Source organism: Panthera uncia, chromosome X (genome assembly GCF_023721935.1).
Source record: "Panthera uncia isolate 11264 chromosome X, Puncia_PCG_1.0, whole genome shotgun sequence".
NCBI lineage: Eukaryota > Metazoa > Chordata > Mammalia > Carnivora > Felidae > Panthera > Panthera uncia.
Genome location: NC_064817.1, coordinates 9,836,680 through 9,856,690, shown reverse-complemented (window position 1 = coordinate 9,856,690; position 20,011 = coordinate 9,836,680). Strand labels below are relative to the sequence as shown.

General features: G+C 47.6%; 1 protein-coding gene across 3 annotated transcripts; it reads left to right on the top strand.

The window, feature by feature from the left end:
• The first annotated feature begins 653 nt into the window (after window positions 1-653).
• On the top strand, window positions 654-19,814 carry GEMIN8 (gem nuclear organelle associated protein 8). 3 transcript variants are annotated; one of them, XM_049643458.1, is made up of 5 exons: window positions 654-758; window positions 4,662-4,744; window positions 8,548-8,592; window positions 9,161-9,599; window positions 19,274-19,814. In XM_049643458.1, exons 3-5 carry the CDS (start codon window positions 8,581-8,583, stop codon window positions 19,528-19,530), a joined length of 708 nt encoding a protein of 235 aa, XP_049499415.1. In that variant the 5' UTR covers window positions 654-758; window positions 4,662-4,744; window positions 8,548-8,580; the 3' UTR covers window positions 19,531-19,814. The 3 variants fall into 3 exon arrangements, with proteins under 3 accessions (XP_049499415.1, XP_049499417.1, XP_049499416.1); XM_049643460.1 differs by having other exon boundaries at window positions 669-758; window positions 3,838-4,744; XM_049643459.1 differs by lacking the exon at window positions 654-758 and adding an exon at window positions 788-4,017.
• Window positions 19,815-20,011: the final 197 nt, after the last annotated feature.

Below are 20,011 nucleotides of genomic sequence, written 5' to 3'. Positions count from 1 at the left end.
GGGTTCTTGCCGTGGTTTTCCAAATTACCCCAGTGGGTTTTGCTCGGTTATTCATGAGTCCCCCTGCGCTGCTAACAGGGCAGGTGTCGCTGACAATGACTGTGATGCAAATCAGGTTAATGTGTACTAATTCTGGTCTGCTATATAGCACCAGGCACTGGGCACGAGGGATTATTCGCATCTTATGGGCAAGAACCCGAGGCTCGGAAGGTTGATAAGCTAAATGCTAGAATCGCAGTCGGACTAGATTTCGGTGGCTATTTCCAAAAGCTGGGCGCGTCCTCCTGGGCCACGACCTCTAGCCGTTCTAGTTTTTCAAAAAAGAGGAAAGGCTATCTAAGGACAGGAGTGGGGAGACGACGGAGCTGAGAGAAGGGCGAAAAGCCGAAAGTCAAGGAAGTGGCGCGGGGACAAAAGGGGTGCAGAAACGACCCTCCCCTTCCGGCCCCGCCACACCGGTCGGCGCAGGTACAGCCGTCCCGCCCCCTGCCCGTCGCCAGCCATCCCGACGCTCCGCCCCGGGAGGCGGAGCCTCATCTCGCGACAGTTCCCCACGTGGCGTAGAACGCAGCGCGGACGTGGCGGCGGCGGCGGCGGGCCCGGGACTTCCGGTGGCGCGCCTCACGTGATCCGCGCCGGAAGTGCATTTCTGGTCTCCCGGGCAACAGCCCCTCCCGCCCGCACCCGTTCGGTCTCCTCACAGGAAATAGGTCCATGTTCGCCCACCGCCCGAGATCAGCAAGCTGCGAGCCCACGAGGTGACTCCGGGGACTACTGGGTTTCCTTTGGGGAGTGAGGGAGGAGCCTGGAGGCCCCGGAGCCTGGCTTCTTCTGATGCCGGGAGAGCCGAGGGCTTGGCTGTCCCGTTGTCGTAATTAGCATCGACCCGCGGGGCCCGTGAGATTCCTAAATCATTGCCGGTTCAGTGGTGACAGAGAACCGGTTCCAGAGACTCAGCTCTGCCGCGCTTCGGAATCGGCGGAAGACTTTTAAGAATTCGGATGCCCGGGCCCCCATCCCAGACCATTCGAATTCGAGTGTCTAGAAGTGGGGCCCGGGCATCGGTGTTTCTAGTGAAGCTCGCCCACGTGATTCCGGGGTGCCGAGTAAAAGTCTGGAAAGTGAATTCGGACTTGGGCCGTGCAGCCCAGGGCAGCCTCATCCTTGGAGGGATGTCCGGAATATTGGCCCGTCCGCTCAAAACTTGGCGTTTTCTTTCTTTTACCTCACACTTTGACCTCTGTGGGAAGTCCTAAAGTTTGGTGGAAGTTACCTGGAGAACATTTGGCACCGGTAGTCTTTAAAGGGCCTTATCGGTGAAAGGGGAGAATGCCTGCCCACTTTTCTTCCTCAGTAGCTGAGTGGAGCTGAACCAGGGACCAACGAAGTAGCTTTTACCTCTGAAATCATGGGAGTCCCTTAGTACAGATCACATGGTTCTGAACAGATAATTTTATCGTTTTCAGGAATGATTTTTAAAGTCGTTTCATAGGCTAGGTTCTGTATTCAGCTGTTTTGCACCTGAAGTCAGAACAACATTACTCGAAAGTCTAGACTAAAGATTAGTAACACTTCTGGGCTTATTCACTCACGGTTACCGTGATTTGTGCGGTGGAGATAACCTTTACCAATACGACGTCTATAATACAGTTTATAACAGCCCCCCGGGGATGGCAATGCAAACAGATACCGTATATTTTTAAAGATCGTTGGTTAGTAACTTGGGATGGGTATAATCAAAGGCAGGTTCACAGTACGGAGTTCAGATCTCTGTTTGTTGCTGCCCTGGGAAAGTACACAAATGAAAGCTCCAGAGAGACATTTTCATTCTAAAACTGACAGACAGTGAAGGATTACTTTGTTTTTTAGGATCCAGCATTTAAGGGTGGGGTGAGATGAGCAGGATGGGGGGGGGGGGCAGAGTGGAATTGAACAATTACAGCCAGAGTGGAGGCTGGAGGGATTACAAACTCAGTGCAAAACTCTTGGAGCTCCTTCCCTCCGATAGGAAATCCAGCCATAGAACAGTTGGACAAGTGAGAAAACAGCATAACCGCCGTTGATCAAAGATCAGATGCAAATATTTTTGAAAACCTACTAACGTGGGGCGCCTGGGTGGCTCAGTCAGTTAAGTGTCCAGCTCTGGATTTCGGCTCAGGTCATGATCTCACGTGATTCGTGAGCTGGCGCTCCGTGTCCAGCTCTGCGCTGACAGTACAGATACTGCTTGGGATCCTCTCTCTCTTTCTCTCTCTCTCTGCCCCTCCCCCTCTCATATGCCTGCCGCACACACGGGCATGTGCTCTCTCTCTCAAAAAAAAACCCAAAAGCATATTAAACATATTAATGTATTTAAACGTCTGCTTCCTGAAAAGATTTGGAACTTTACAATTATTTGAGTGACTACTCAGTTTCTTTAGGGAGGGAGGAGGAGGAGGAGAGGCTATTATCAGGAAACAACAATCGCACTAGCATCCAAAGGCAGGGAAATACAGCTCTGGTTTTTATGCCAGAAGGAAAATAGGACATTTAAAAGAAAGAGCTTGCAGAATCCATGCCTACAAGTAATTGTTTAAATAAGTGGGGCATAGTCAGTGGCATATAAATTCAGAAAAGACAGCGATTAAATGGAATTACTGTGTATGTGTTTATACAAGTCAAACTTGAAATAAAGCTCCTGAAATCTCCTGGTGGTCTTAACCACTTTAAACTAGTCATGGCTTTTGCTGGTATGCTCTGAACTGTGAGGGATACACTTGCAGTGTGGGGAACTTACTGTTTCCCCGTTTGGGCTGTATTACTCTTCTGTCCTCCTTAGTTACCCCAGTTTTCAACACTCCTATTGGCTGTTGTGTTCATGAGTAAGAGTAACTTTGAGTGGCCTCATAGTTCACTTAAGATTCTGCTGTTAGCCACATGGGGATTTGGGGAACTTGCAAATAAATCCACTCACAAATCCATCACCCGGCTGACAAGTTAAACAGTGCCATTTGTGGGTGGAATGTTATTTGTTTTCGTTTTTGTTGTTTAAAGAACGCCTAACTGCATCCTTTCAGTCTCTGTCCATCCCCGTGCTGCACCTTCCTTTGTGACATTACTTCTAACTGCATCACCCAGAAGAGAGGAAATTGGGGTTTGGGGTTGAAGGGTTGAGAAGGAAGTAAAACTTTTTTGGCTCCCTCACCCATCAGTTTTAACGATAGTCGTTATAGACAGATGCGGGCTTTCTGAACTCAGTAGCAAGTGCCCTTGTAGGAGGCCTTTGTGCGGCCAAGACGAGCTTGGACTCCTGAGGGTGGGAGAAGGCCATTCAGTCTTGAGCCATCTTTTTGTTTGTTTGTTTAATGTTTGTTTATTTTTGAGAGAGAGTGTGTGAGCAGGGGAGGGGCAGAGAGAGAGAAGGAGACACAGAATCCGAAGCAGGCTCCAGGCTCCGAGCTGCCAGCGCGGAGCCTGACGCGGGGCTCGAACCCACGAACCGTGAGATGGTGACCTGAGCCAAAATTCGACTGAGCCACTCGGGCATCCCTTCAGCCATCTTTGATGTCCACAATACCCGCAGGGACCACGCGAAGACACAGGAGGGAGCCCACGAGGGCATCAAGGGATTGACATTGCCCTCAGGCAGCTGGGGGTGGGGGGCAGGAAGCAGTGCTGTCAGAAACCCTCCTTTTATTATCTTAGCTGAGGAAGTTCCTACTAGTACAAGCATTATTGGAAGATACCTTCTCTGAGAGGGTTATTACTGCATATCCAGAAATTCCTTAGAATCACACGACCCAATTTATGTCACTTACATTTCTCATTGTGCCTTCGTTTATTCTGCACGGTCTCCAGCGGACCCCCTTCTACCCTGAAACATATACCGGAGGCCTCAATTCGATCCGCCAGAGTATCTGGTTGGTTCAGAGAGCCACATCGCTGGGAGCCTTATCAGAAAGGTTTGACTCCAGGGCCTTTAGCCAGCATAACTTAATGATTGGCTCGATGGGTTTCGAAGCAAACAAATCAAAGCAGGTGAGTTTTCAGGTGTTTAATTTTCAGAATTCTTTTGGAAAAGGAGGCTAGAGAGGAAAATCCAGTTGCAGAGTGTACATTATCGTTTGGGGGGAATTTGTGTTTTTATTTTATTGGTTGGGATGACACCTCCCATATCCTATATTTATAGGAACATAAATGTGCTGTTAAAAGAACATGTGTGACATTACTACCTTTTGACAAAGCCGCATTACGTGTTTGTGGAGGTTCTTAATAACTTCACGGAAATCGTTGGATTTTTCTCATTGAAAACAACAAAGCTCTTGTCTGTTACCCTCCTGTATATTGACGCATTTGAAAATACAGCTCCTAAATCCATACATACATACATCTCCAGGATAAGCATATTCATTGAAGAACGAGTGCATTTTCTAAGAAAAGCTGTATGGGAAAATCTACGGTTCGAGACCCAGGGCACGGCAGCGTTTCGTGAATGACCTCAGCGCTGTTTTTTCCCTTCCTCCTCTGGTGGCTGAGGACAGACCATGAATTCGGTCTCTGTACTCGCTTGGGCTCAGCTGGGTGGTGACTATGATGCCATTGTGCTCGCTGGGGAGGGCTGCGGGGTCGGTGGTACCGTGGAACCCGGCCTGCCCTGACATCGCCATTCTCTTTTCTTTCAGCTCCACCATCCCCTTAGGAGAAAAGCTGCTGTTCAGTCCAGGAAGACGTGTGCCATAAGAGAGTAGGAGACACTCCCAAAGAGGTGGGGAACGAAAGATAAAGGCAACTGAAAGGCATCTAAATCTGTGGTCAGAAGCTTGCTTTTCTTTGGACAGGTGTTGCTGTCATGTCCAGAAATTCGTTTCAGGTTGGCTTTCCAGAAACCCAGGCATTTTGTTAGGTCCTTGAGTTCTCTGTGTGCAAAGGGTAGCCAGTTTGAAAGAGTTCACAGGACCCGTTTGTAGAGAAGGTTCTCACCTTCCCTTCGGAACCAACTGATACACTTTGCAGGGAAGGCTGTGTATTCTTTCTTCCAAGGAAGAGACTCCGGGAACCTCCGGCTTCCCTTCCTTGGCTTGCTGTCTGGCCCGTGGCCGTTGCCAGGGTCTCCGCCAGAAAACACAGCACTCCATGTGCATTCTAAGCCCTGTTGATCGCAGGAGTTTGTTCTTTTAATTAAGTCTTTAAATGTCTATATCGATCTTTAAGAAACGGTCCAGGTTCCTTATTTCGTCGTGGAGACGAGTCTTTTGTTCCAGATAGTAGGAGCTGGTCACCAGGACTGCTGGTGGTCATCGTCACATGTGTCTGGCTTACTAGTCTTCCTCCAAGCCTCCTCATTTACTAGGTGAGTGAGAATCCCAGAGTCCCTCCAGGGGTCGCTAAGCCAAGAACGAGCAGCAGTGAGGGCACTCCACGTGCAAGAGCGGAGTCGATGTGGCTGCATGACATTCACAAACCACAGGGCCAGCGAGGGGTGGCCCACAGCCTGCTCTTTGTACTGCCCGGGAGCTAAGAATGGGGTTTGCATTTTCAAAGGGTTGGGTTTGGGTTTTTTTTTTTTTTTATAAGTTTTAAAAAGAATATGAAGAATGTGTGACAGAGACTGTATGTGGCCTACAAGCCCAAAATATTTACTATTTGACCCTTCACAGAAAAAAGTTGCAGGCGTAAAATACCAAGTGTCATGTTGGCAAGAGCAAGCCAATAATTCTAAAGCTCCTTGCAAGCCGCTCTTCCTTTGGCCATGTTTTCCTGTACTTTCTTTTATTTGATTTCTGGGAGTTTCCTTAATTTGTCAGACAGTCTCAGGAACTGTTTTTAACTGAATATCTGAAGGATTTTAGGAATCTGAAAATACTGAAAAGGTAAAAGAATCTATGAAACATAGGTTTTGGAATTTGAGGAGGGAGAGTGATAAGCTAAGGGTGAACGAGCATACGTGCCCTCCAGCTCCAGGACTCAACTTGCCAGAGGACGGCAGCAGGTTTGACTGTAAGTGTCCCAGCGGCCAAAACGTTGCAGAAAGCACGGTCAGAATAAAAGTGGTGACAGAGTTGCCTCTCATAAAGCCATCTTGGACATTTTCAGAATACTGGCACTATTACTTTAAAACAAATTTTTTTTGAATGTTTATTTATTATTCTTGGGAAAGAGACAGAACGCAAGCTGGAGAGGGGCAGAGAGAGAGGGAGACACAGAATCCGAGGCAGGCTCCAAGCTCCGAGCTGTCAGCATAGAGCCCGATGCGGGGCTCAAACTCATGACTGTGAGATCGTGACCTGAGCCGAAGTCAGATGCTTAACCGACTGAGCCATCCAGGTGCCCCTGGTCCTATTTTAGAGCCAGGCTGGATTTTCCCACGTACAAATCAAAACGGGATTTCCTGAGGTCTGCTGTAGTGTTCAATCACAATAACCTTTCTTGCATATCTGAGGCTGTCACACTTCCCAGTTTGGGATAATTAATACTTCCGCTGATCTGGTTCTAAGTACATTTTTTGAGGCACAGAAGTCGGGATTCAAAACTCTTCATTTCCAGAAGACACGCAGATGCCTCCTAGATTTTTCAAATTTAATTCCTATGCTACTTGTTAATCTCTAAAACAAATTTGCTGAAGACACACGTGGAGTTCACTGCAATGGCATTACGTGCTGCGGGCTCTCAGGAAAGTGTTCAGATTTCAGTGAGCTAAATATGAAACCCAGCTGGAAGGAATTAGCCACTCACAGGCTGCACCTTACAGCTTGGCGCTCCAGCGATTTCCACTGTGATTTCATTTGTGCCAGTGCCACTTCTCTGCGTGGTTAACCCCTTCGTTGTATCGGCTTTTACATTTCTTCAGTAGCTTGTAAAGCACGCGGGAGTTAGCCAGCTTTTCAGATAAGTGCTCATGTTTTAAACCTTCAGTTATTTATTTATGTCTTAAACCTTTACGGTTTTAAAGTAACGTGGACTTAATGTACACTTATATTTTCACTGCATTGGTTAGCTTTCTCCCAGTTTACACGCACTGCATGTGTGTGTATTCCTGAATTCAGAACAGGGAACAGGAAGTGCAGGCTATGTTCCTGATAAATTTACAGAAGATCGTGTCAACCCTCTTAGAAATCGCCTGTTTGAAAGCTTAGTGTATTTAAAAAAGTGAATGGTTCTCTTCAGGCCAGATCTTAAAAGATAGGGTCAATGTAATATCTCAATTTTCCACATTAACCATAGCAAAACATTTGATAGAGATTACAACAGAAGTCAAGTTTATTGCTTAAGGCTTAGAGATTTTTAAATTCCACCCTCTAATTAAGTGAAGGAGGAAAAACAGGCCTCCTTCAGTATCTGATGTCCCAGAGTTTCGAAACCCAAGTGCTGTTTGCCCAGCATTGCGTTGTTAGTGATTTCCTCTCACAGATGCTTAAATTCTCATGCGTCTTAGGATATTATTTCTGTTTTTTGTTTTTTTTAATTTTTGACATTTATTCCTTTTTTGAGAAACAGTGTGAGCGGGGGAAGGACAGAGAGAGAGGGAGACACAGAATCCGAAGCAGGCTCCAGGCTCTGAGATGTCAGCACAGAGCCTGACGCCGGGGCTTGGACTCACGAACTGTGGGATCGTGACCTGAGCCGAAGTCGGACACCTAACCGACTGAGCTACCCGGGCGCCGCCCCCTCTTTTTTTATTTAAATACATTCTCATGCATGCTGGCATTTTAGTAGCTCTGAACTCTTGAACAGGAATGGAAAAAAATAACTGTTTTAAATCAGTTCTAAAAGGTACAGCTGCAGATTAAACTTTACCTTTAGGTATCCTCTGCCACATCAGTAAATCAGAAGCAGTTGGGAAGGGGCAAAAGCAGTAAATCCTGGCAGAGCAAGGCTGTTGAGCAAAGGCATTCTGTGCAGTCACTTGCCGGAGGGTCTCATGGAACAGTTGCTGCTACAAAGACAGGCACAGTGGCCAGGCAGGGACAGTGTGGTGTCACACCACACTGAGAGATGCTTGTCACAATCGAAACCAAATCAAGGCTCATCTGGGGGCTTAAAGCCCAGGGCCCAACCCACACTGGAGAGAGATCTCATTTGGAGAGGCTTCTCCAAGTCCCAGGTCAGAGGCAAGAGCCAACGGTGGTTTCCAGGGAGTTGGCGAGAGGTATTCTGTCCAAACTGTGGGATCATCTAGGGTTAATTTAAACAGGCATCGGCATGAGTTAAGGATTAGGAAATGAAGTCAGTAATAGTTACGTGTTGTTAATTCATGTTCTATATTGATGTTTTTTGTATATGCACTGGCTGTGAACTATATGGTTCTCTCCAGTCTTTCACCGGGTAAACAAATGTTTGAAAAATGCAGTGTCCTTTGAGCTACTTAATCGGACCTAAGGGGAGCCCTCCTTTTCAGCCCACAAGGCCATAACCCATGTGCCGGGGCCCCATAGTGTGTGTTGCGGTAAGATGAGGCACAGTACTGAGAGGAGGCAGCCTCTGAGGGGCTGCTTTACAAACCATGAAATAGCCACGAATATCTCCCACGTGTACTGACCACACGTTTGAACTGTGTTTGTTCTTTCCTAGATTCAGTGCCCATTTGGTCTTCCACCATCACAGATGGCAGCAATGGTAAGGTTTTGTTTTGTTTAACTCATAAAGAAAAGGGTACAATTTAGTCTTTAGAGTCTTGGTGTTCTCAGTCTATGAGGGAGAAGACCAAAGAAACAAATACAGCGGAAAACTCGAAGGCACCATTGGGTAGGCTGCTAGACCTCTTTTGTCCGGGCACCGAGGAGTGAGCCAGGCCGGCAGGTGTTTAGGGAGCAGAGAGGGCAGGACCGGAGAAGGTCCTGCTCGTTAGTGCGTGCGGTTGGTGGAACCCGTCGCTTAGTTACAGCGGGTAGAGAGGCCCAAGATGGTCGACTTCCTCATCTCTCCCTGCGTCTTATCTAATGATGATAATTAGTAGCCTCTGTCCCCACTTTATCATGGCCGTAACCTTAAACTCATTGTCCTGTGCACACGTGAGAGCACGTGTGCATACACTTGGTGTCTCCTGTGGGCGTGGGCCGTCCTGCGTCCTCTGGTGCAGGAGTAGCACCAGAGTAGATGCAGAGTAGGTATTTAGTAGACACCCGGTGGATACTTGTGGTTTAGTCAAACATTCGACGGTTCTCCACCTCCCTTTATTTCGCAGGCGGCAGCCTGGAAAACTACGGAGCCTTGGTCTTCTCATCCCGTATACGCAAGATACTGGCGACACTACCATCAGGCGATGGCCTGGATGCGAAGCCACCATAATGCCTACAGGAAGGCCGTGGAGTCTTACCTCACCGGCCCGTGGTTCTTCCCTCCTGCGGCTCTCCCCAGAAGCTCTTACACTGACAAGGCCGGGTCTCCTTGGTCCTCTCGTGACCGCCCCCCGGCCCCTCCGGACTCACGCCGCGGCCACTCACATACTAGAAGGTCCGGGCAGCGTCCGCGGGCCTGCGCGACAGAAGAGCGGGCTCGGCCCGCAGAGGAGGAGGCGGACAGCGAGTCGGACGGGGGTGTGGAGTGCGACCTGAGCAACATGGAGATCACCGAGGAGCTGCGCCAGTACTTCGCAGAGACCGAGCGGCACCGGGAGGAGCGACGTAAGTGTGCGCCTGGCCCCGCGTGCTTCCTTCCGCGCCCTGCCTTTTGCATGGTCTGCCCTGGGTGTTATTTTTAAGTTCATGCTATTCCGCATCCAGTCCCGCCTCAGCTCTGTCACTCCGAGGAGGCGTTTTAATACAGGACTTTTTAGGGGCACCCGGTGGCTCAGTAGGTTAAGTGTCCGACTCTTGATTTCAGCCCAGGTCATGATCGCAGTTTGTGAGATCAAGCCCTTCATCAGGCTCCGAGCTGAGCATGGAGACTGCTTAAGATTCTCCCACTCTCTCTCTCTCTCGCTCGCTCGCTCGCTGTCTCTCTCTCTCTCAAATAAAAAATAAAAAGTATACCCAAACAAGTATTTTTAAAACACTACTTTCTATTTTACATTAAATACATTTCTTTCCTTCATCTTCAGAAATAAATTTTACCTTTTAGACAAAATACATACGAAATAACCATTACTCTAATTTGAAAGTATACAACGATGAAGGAGAGGAGGTGTTCAAGCATGTCCACATTTGGTTGGAATGCTCTTTTTTACAGCTCTTTGAAAAGAAAATATGATGGATATGGGATTTCTTTCTTTGTCTTTACCAGAGAGTAGAGTAAGGTGTTTTTCTCACCAAAGGTTGACACTTTTATGATAGAAGTTCTAATTAAGGACGGCTGCAAACCCCAGTCATCTAAAAGGCCGTTTAGAATTATCTGCTGATCTAAAGTAAACTCAGTACATAGTTATTCAATAGAAAATAGTTGTGAGTGTAATGAAGATACAGTAACAAAGTGTGTCTTTCCAGCATAAACAGCTCAGGCACAGATATGGCCATGAACCGCCCCCGTCCCTCTCACCTTGGTCAGGTAGGGGTCTAGGTAAGTTAAACAAAATGTCACGGGAGTTACCTGCTAAGTCGTGCCTGGTGCTTAATATTGTTTTGAATGAATGAATGAGGTGTTTTAGTATTAATTATGAGCCTTAAATCAGAGGTTTTCAAATATCCCACAGAATGCTAAACTTGCTCTGCTTGTGTGGGACATTCTACAAAGTGAGTGAGGCTTTGAATCGTTTATAAACTTGATGAACTTCATATCTTGTTTTATATTATTCCTAAATCTGCGGAGTTTACTTCAAACCTCCAGATTTTATACTATCATCATCACTATTATGGGTTGACTTGTGTTCCCTAAAAAAAAAAAAAAAAAGATTGGTTGGAGTCCTAACCTCCCCCGATGCCACCCCACCTCAGGATGTGACCTTCTTTGGACATAGGGTCTTTACAGAGGTGATCAAGTGAAAATGAGGTCTTTAGGGTGGCCCTGATCCACTTATGACTGGGTCCTTATTAAAAGGGAGGCATTCGGACACAGAGATACACATGCACCCCAAGAGAAGGCCATGTGAAGACAGGAGCTCTGCCACTGGAAGCTAGGAGAAAGGCCTAGAATGGATCTTCCCTAGCGCCTTCAGAGGGGTCACAGCCCTGCCCACACCTTAATCTCAGATTTCTAGCGTCCAGATCTGTGAGACGAGAAATTTCTGTCGTTCCAAGCCACCTGTTTGCAGTGCTTTGTTAGTTACAGCAGCCCTAGGGAACTAATACAGCCCCCCTGCCTCTGTGAGAATTTTCTTCTGCAAGGGGACATGAAGTGAAGGGCACAGGTCTCACCATCTCTATGAAGAAACTGGTATATATCTGTTTTACTGTGATCTAGATAGCAGACCGATAAAAAAGGGAATGTTATGAAAACCCGTACAACCTTCATCTTTAACCTGACATTGTACAGGGCAAGCGGTGGCGGAACCGCTCAAATTATGGGGCCCTGCCCACCTCTGCCACTTGTCCGTCGGAGGGCTTGCCTTGCGGGTCACCTGCCCTAACCAGTCTGTCCCTCAGTCCCCTCACCCGGGAAGTGGAGATCCTCATTAATGGAGTGGTAGTTATGAAGGTTAAATGAGATTTAAAAAAATACTAAAAATAATTAAAAAATAATGGGACAATAAAAGAAAAGTTCTAGAGCTGTGCTTGGTACGAAGTCAGTGCCCGGGAAATGTTAGTCGTTATGGTTAGTTGCTAATAACTCATCCTTGAATGTGGATCTTTAACCATATACTGATTTTACTGTGATGCTCTCTGTGTTGATTAGTGCTTGATTGAGATTCTGCACATTTTTTTTTAAAAAATTTTTTAATGTTTTTTATTTTATTTCTGAGAGAGACAGAGACAGAGTGTGAGCTGGGCAGGGGCAGAGAGAGAGGGAGACACAGAATCCAAAGCAGGTTCCAGGCTCTGAGCTGTCAGCACAGAGCCCGATGCAGGGCTCGGACCCACGAACCATGAGATCGTGACCTGAGCTGAAGTTGGCCGCTTAACTGACTGAGCCACCCAGGTGCCCCAAGATTCTGCATATTTTTAATAAAAGATGTTTTATGGCTTCAAAATTCATATTTCTACCCTGCACTTTTCAAGATTCTTAAATTGGTTTAGAATATTTAAAAAGCAAAAGAATTCAAGTCTTGATGTCCAGTCTAGTCGTTCATACCGTTTTCATCAAAGTAGGCATTAATACAACTTTTAGTGCATTTCAAGGACATTCTTGCTTGGACATTCAAGGACATTGATGTAACTTAACTATAGTAAAATACGTGGAGAAAGGAATGCACTTCCGTATTACTAATAACAACGCTGAACACACGGAGCTGCTGCTTTGTGCTTTTTACATGTGTAGCTGTAGCATGATTGAAAACTACTTGCCATAGCGTCTCTGCCATGCTTTTATGCCCTCCGGGGTGCCCTGAAGATATTAGCAGGTCTTCGGAAGACCTGGAGATTGTCTGGCATGGGCGGGAACACGCTGCAGTGTCAGAGTCTAATCTGACTGCTAAAGATTTACAAGCTGCCAGGGCCCGACCCTGCACCAGCGCAAGTATCGGGCATGATTCTTTGCGCCAGCGCTTCTGGTGGCGTGGAGGATGAACACGTGTTCCTTCAAGCAGGAACAAAGGATTGAATTCAGATGTAAGTAATGTCAATGCCCACAGTGCTTTCCAACCCATTACCTCCCTCTACTAGAAATGTTCGTGGAAGTTTAGTTACATACACGGTTGGGATGTGTTTTAACAGCGATTAGGGACCTGAGTAGTGTGAATGCTTGGTTACGGTTGTTTTGCTTTGCTCTTTTGAACCACTAGAAGCTACTCGTTCAATAAAGGCTAATTCGGCTTTGAATATGGATCATCTAGAGAGAACAGAATCTTATGAAATAGCACTAGCAGGAAAAAGCATAGGTAAACTTGAAAGATTTTGTTTTTCAGTAGTATTCACTTCCACGAGAACATGTATGTTCTATCATTCATCATCGTCAGCTGAGTCTTATTTAATATTTTCTTAGAATAAAATCCTTCGTGCTGGAGAGCGTGTTCTTGTTTGTGATGACTGCTCTTCCACATAATCTCTAACATTTTAATGGTAACCAAAAAATTAGGATAAATAAAGAACTGTGCAGTGGGAACAGACATACTTTTGATTGTTAGATGTCATTTCCTAACGAGATACTTCCGTTATTCAAAACTTCAATGATAACAATGCTTATGGGAAAGTAGACAGTTGTGGAGTTTGGAAGGTCAGCTGTGTTTCCAATTATTTCTTAGGAAAAAAATGCTTATTGTTAGGTTAAGAAAAGTATCCCGTTGAAGTCATAAATAACTACCAATTGAGACTGCAAGGTTATAGTCCTAATACTTAGAAGGAGAATGCGGGAATGTTATTCCCAGTGGGGGGAGACGGCCCTCTGACACAAACACGGCCCCTGTTGTCTCGGGCTTGAGCCTACCAGCTCTTATCCCCTGTGTTTTCTGGGTAGCTGCTGGGTCAAAACCGAGACACGTTCAGAAGGAGCTTACACTCAGTTGAGAAGAGGAGACGAAATCAAACTAAAACTGATTCCTAGAAGAGCTGTCTGTGTGTGGTCCGCAGGCACTTTGGCAGTGATGGGGTAGAGCCAGTGAAGTCAGCTGTCAGAGGAGAAGCTTCGGGGGAAGTGGTGGAAAACAGAGCGTGCTCTAGGCTTTGAGGGATGGGGTCAGCTGGGATGGTGAGAGGAAGAAAGGGGGGTACATCCACTCCCCTCTTAGCACACCAGGTGCTCTTCTGACCACGGGGCCAGGTGCTTTTAGACACCTGCCGGGAGACATCTGCTCCGTGTTGGGTCCACCGAAGCTGGAAGGTTCACACGCCAGTTTTCGTCCCGAACCTTCAGTCAGCTGGAACCCCATCCCGGTCGCCCTTGGTCCACCCTTCTGTGGAAAACCGGGAGCGTATGGCGAAACGTACAGCCCAGGATTTAGCGAGCTGCTGTGCTTTAGTGGATGAGATTAAAGTGTGGAACCACACCGACTGAGCACCGTACTGCAGAAAAGTAGAAGGGAGGGACGGAAATGCACTTTTATCCTAAAAGTGAAAATGGTAATCATTCGCTGACTTCATTTGTCACGGAGAGAGGGATGTGAGGCGAGGGTGCAGACCCATCAGAAACGGCTCCAGGTCTGCTGGCAAGCACCTGTGTTCCGGGCGTGTTGCTGACAAGCCAGAAATGAGTCGTTCATGACATAAATCAAGTCTGTGCTTTCGCGCACTTGTGCTAAAATCATTAATTCTGGCCGCATAGCAGAGAGTACAACCAGAAAGCCTTGCTTATCCCAGAAAACTGAGGAAAAATAACATTCTCCCACACTCATCTTAGTGCTTTGTCCTCCAAAATGTTCTGCCTTTGGGCTAATTATCTATGGAATACTGAATGCATGTTTTCCTGTGTCCGGTCTTCTAAAATCTAAGTCCCTTCTCATGATTTTGTTTTCCTTTGTAGACTAAGTCCACATTGGCTAACCTCATGCGAATTTACAGATTGAGGGGGACGAATTTACATCATGCGAATTTACAGATTGATATCCTGAACCCAGATGGGATCCAGTAGCGTTTCTCCTTAACAGGATGTTACCGTTTTTCTTGTTTGAACCCTATGTGTGTATTAACCGTGATACTCGTTTACTGGGACTGCTGTAACCAGTTACCATACATTGGGTGGCTTAAAGCAACAGAAATTTATTCTCACAGTTCTGGAAGCTAGAAGTCTGAATCCAAGGCGTTAGCAGAACCACACTCCCTCCAGAAGTTTCTGGGACTTTGCTTCTTCCAGCTCTGGTAGCTCCTGGCATTCACTGGCTTGTGGGAGCATAGTTCAACTGCCTCCATGTTTACATGGTTTCCCCCCATGTCTCTGTGTGTCCTTTTCTGTCTCTCATAAGGACACTTTCCTTGGGTTTAGGGTCCACGCTAATCCAGTACGATCCCATCTTGAGCCTCAATTATATCTGCAAAGACCCTATTTCCGAAGAAGGTCATATTCTCAGGTTCCTTGTAGGTGTGAACTTGGAGGGGATGCTGTTTAACCCACTATAACCCTGTTTTAAAGCTGGAATCTAGACAGATACTCTGATTTCTATTCAAACAAATTCCCATGGCTGAGCAGCCTATAAGGAAAAAGCACTGGGTAACATGCAGTCCCACAGCTGTTTCTAGGAAAAAAACGACTAACTTCTCCACGACAAGGCACCTGTTCAGTTATGTCTGAAGTGTGATGTTCTGCTTCCGTCAGATGATTCTCCATCTGGTTGAGCCCTCACCTTGTTTTGACAGGAAGAAAAACTGCTAGTGACTGAGAATCCTTTCTTTCATAGGGAGGAAGGAAGCAATAAATAAAAACAGAATGAGCGATGCCTTCAGACGCGTATATTCCATTCTAAGGTTTGCTCGGCCCCCGAAGTCCGTGAACACTAAAGTACTTGCAGATGCTAGCTGGGGCTTCCAGTGACTGGCCCCTCTCAGTGCATTTGGTTTTAAGCGGACTGATTTTCACCTTGGTAGTCTAGACTTAGGGCTTTTTTTTTTTTTTTTTTTGTAATCATTTAACTAAGTAGAGGCACAGTGACTCAGATGTAAAGGAACAAGATCAGACCCCAACTCATTGGTGCCCCTGTCTCCCCCCGCCTCTGCCATGGAGACTCTGAGGAACCTCCGGGAGAGGGGCTCTGTCCAGCTGAGATTTGAGCATCCGTTTCTCTGTCCCTGGGTTGTCGTCATTTTTCTTTAACAGAATCTGGAAGAAATAGCTGTTAACAAAAAATACTGTATGGCCTGTGTCCAGGCTTTCTCTCAGCAGTCATTTCCTGAGCACCTACCTTGTGTCAGGCGTTGTGTCCTCCCGGGGCTAGGAATGGGGATGTGTGCGAAGGCGACAGTGTCCTTTCCCCAGACGCGACTCCCACGGGCAGGTTTTGGCACTAGCCGGTCAGTGGAGGGGACAGGCTTCCCACCCCTTGGGTCTATGTTGTAGGGCAACTGCCCGCCATGCTGGAAACCGGGAAAGCTCTGAGCCTCTTGTGAGGCAGAGAGGTGACAAGGCCTGAGCCTCAAATTTTCATAAGGAAACCTGAACGGGAAAGAGGTACACGTAGAGAATTGAGAATGGCTGTGCTTTTTATTCTTTTACACTGTATGAGCTTCATTAACTGAAACCCTGTGATGGTGACCCATGAGCACGTGCCAAGTGTGAACTGGGGAAGTTGCACTGGCTATGTTGACTTGGCGGCTGCGGTCAGTTCGGATTAACAGTGTTTCATCTACAGATGTCAACGATAAGAGAAAACATCTCGATGTAGAATTGTTCTGCTGATTTACTATCTGTAAGATAGTTTTGGTCAGAAGAGAAGCACAAAGGACCATAACTGGAACCACGTTCAGTTGTAAGGAAAAGAGAAAGATGCAAAAGTAGGAAGGTGAAATTCACATGTCCTAGCGGCAGAGAGCCACGCTTGCTAAGAGAGCGAGGATCCTGGTGTTAATTAAATGATTAAATGTTGATTAAATGCGGGGGCGCCTGGGTGGCTCAGTCGGTTGAGCCTCCGACTTCGGCTCAGGTCATGATCTCATGGTTTGTGGGTTCGAGCCCCGCATCGGGCTCTCTGCTGACAACTCAGAGCCTGGAGCCTGCTTTGGATTCTGTGTCTCCTCCTCTCTCTGCCCCTCCCCCACTCGCACGCTGTCTCTTTCTCTCTCTCTCAAAAATAAGTAAACGTTAAAAAAAAAAACTTATAAATGCGGAGCGCCTGGGTGGCTCGGTTAAGCGTCCAACTTCAGCTCAGGTCATGATCTCACGGTTCGTGAGTTTGAGCCCCACGTTGGGCTCTGTGCTGTCAGTGCAAAGCCCGCTTCAGATCCTCTGTCTCTGCCGCTCCCTCACTTGTGCCCTCTCCTTCTCAAACATAAATAAAAACATTTTTAAAAATTCTAAACGCAAAGACTCTGATTTAGACAGGAAGTTGAACATCTGTTGTGTCACTAGATCTGTCAGGAAAGCTGATTACAGTCCTGGGACAAATCGGAAAGTAAAAGGACTGTGGCCTGGGAATCTCTGTCCTCTAGATGCACAGGCTCTGGGGCCCCCACAGCACCCCCCTCCCCCCCACGGGATTGTTTGCTCTGGGCCTACAACGAAACAAGCTCAAGGATTGGTAACTCACCCAAGGCTCCCATAGGTAGCAGAGGGAATCTATTGTCCTTGGCTAATGTGGAAATGCCACACGTTCAGAAGCGCAGTCCTTGGAGGGCAGGACTAAACACCCGGGAGAGCTGAACACTTACATCCTCGTGTTTCAGACTTGACAGAAAGACCAAAACTGAGAAGCAAATGCTTACTGACCTCCCACTCATGTGCACATTACGCCAATATTTCGGTTTAGTTCTGCACTTCACAGTAAGACAATGGCATCTCTTTTCTGTGGATAAGGTAACAGTTACTTACGTTGCATTTACTTCCTTGAGGGTCATCTGGCATCTGCGTAGATTACCTCCTCGTATAAGAAATAAACCGCACAGGGGCGCCTGGGTGGCTCAGTCGGTTAAGCGTCCGACTTCAGCTCAGGTCATGATCTCACGGTCCGTGAGTTCGAGCCCCGCATCGGGCTCTGTGCTGACAGCTCAGAGCCTGGAGCCTGCTTCCGATTCTGTGTCTCCCTCTCTCTCTGCCCCTCCCCTGTTCATGCTCTGTCTCTCTCTGTCTCAAAAATAAATAAACGTTAAAAAAAAAAAAGAAAAAAGAAAGAAACCGCAGATGTGCTACGTCAGAAGTGACTGTCTGCATTTTATGGTGTTTCTAAGTTTCCAGAACTCCTTCTCCCCAGCTCCAGGGTGATGTTTATGAAGAACGGGCTTAGGAGTGTGACTGCCTAGCCACAGATATATCTTGCTGCTCACTTTTGGGTTCCCTCCTATATACTAAGGTTTTATTCTGCTACTTTTTTTTTTTTTTAACAAGGAAAGAATGATTTATATCATTTATCCCCTACAACTATCTTCACTCCTTATTCAGTAGCATTTGTCTTGGTAGCAGTAGTAGCTCCAGATGGGTGCCTTCTACTGTCTGTTTCTCTGTTCTCGACAGTTGCGACAGTTGCTTACAAAAATGTGTCGGTGGGCCAAATGTTACCATATGCATCATTGTTTCATTGATGTGTTTTTATTATTTCTGTTTACATAAGAATAACAGTTCTGATATTAGGACTCATTTTAGTAAAAAGAGAGGGGAGAATATAATTTAATTTCTTACTTTACAAGAATCCAGTTAAATTAGTAGGACCAGGGGCACCTGGGTGGCACAGTCAGTGAAACATCTGACTCCTGATTTCCGCTCAGGTCATGGTCTCATGATTCATGAGTTCGAGTCCCGCATCCTGCTCTGCACTGTCCATGCAGAGCCTGCTTGGGATTCTCTCTCCCTCTCTCTCTGCCTTCCCCACTCCCAACTCATACTCTCTTGTTGCGAGCACACTCTTGGTCTTAAAAGAAAGGAAGGTAGGAGAGGTGGGAGGGAGAGAGAGAAAGAAAAGAGAATCAGTAGGGTTAAAAGCAGGTCACTTTATCACTTGAAATTTAGCCTAAGCTAACCTGTGAAGTGGAAAGTCAAATCCCATAGCGAGGCGGTCCCCGCGCTGTTGCACATCTGTGAACACAGCAGGAAGATTAGACGTCAGGTCTCCCTTCCGTTGGCAGAATTGACCTTGATTGGCCCGGTTGCCTCGAGCAAGCGCCGAGTCATTTGACTTCATTGCCTGGTGTGCCCTGTGCTTCGGACGGGTGTGAAGGATCGCGGACCGTCGCTGCGATTCTGTGGTTACCAGCACTTGCTCTTTTGCAGTTTGCCTAAAATCCGTACTTTTTCCCCCAGCGCCTCCTTTGTGGGTGGAAGTAGTACTTCTTGCAGCCCTGGACTTGCCAGAAAGCACTTCGTTTCCCTGCTGGCCTGGGGGAGTGGGAAACCAGGCGAGCTGCACCAGCCGGTCCTAGCTGGCCGGGATGTGGGCAGGCCGCGAACGTGACAGAGGGAGAGAGAACTGGATCTTTGGGGCTCCGTGCAGAGGTTTGATGGTGTTGGGTGACCTGCTTCCCGGCGGCTTTTTGCCGTTTCCGGCAGCGTCTGCCTCCCCGGCGAGCGACCGGTGCGTTCCCCTAACCACGGGGGTGACGGTGTGCGGGCGTCGCCTCGGCCTATGGACGGCTCGGCGGGCGCAGGCCACGGGGCGTCCCCGAGCTCACCCCGGTCCCCCGTGTCCCTTCCTTCTCAGGGCGGCAGCAGCAGCTGGACGCCCAGCGCCTGGACGACTACGTGAACGCCGACCACGGCCTGTACTACGGCACCCGGCGCTCGGTGGAGCCCCCCTCCGAGAGGCCCGGCGAGCGGCGCCAGGCCGAGATGAAGCGCCTGTACGGGGACAGCGCCGCCAAGATCCAGGCCATGGAGGCCGCCATGCAGCTGAGCTTCGACAAGCACTGTGACAGGAAGCAGCCCAAATACTGGCCGGTCATTCCGCTCAAGTTCTGAGCCCGGGGTGCAGCGTGCCCAGCCATCACCCCCTTCCCCTCCCGCGCATCTTCTCAGGGAAATGTCTCTCAGCCCGAGAATAAGGCATGTTCACCAAACTCCCAGGGGGCCCACCACAGGGGTAACACGTCGGCCGCTTGAAGTCGGCGAGACGGATACTGTCGCCAACATGAAAGGTTTTCTTTTGGCCTAAAGTGATGATTTCATGTAGATTATACTTGGTTTTGAGGTTAATATTCGGTTCATTAAAGTCCTCTTTTTGCCACTGCCTAGTGTTTTTGGTTTTTGGTTTGGCTGGGGTTTTTTTGGGTTTTTTTTTTTTTTTTTTTTTTTTTTTGCCTTTTTCTATTTTCTTCTGTCCTTCTCTCCTTAACCCAACTGAACTTCAACACAGATGCCTTAAATGGGTCAGACGTCCTCCCCTGCTGGAGCTCCCGTTAGCCCCCACTGAAAATGATCCAGCGGGACAGATCGCGCTTCT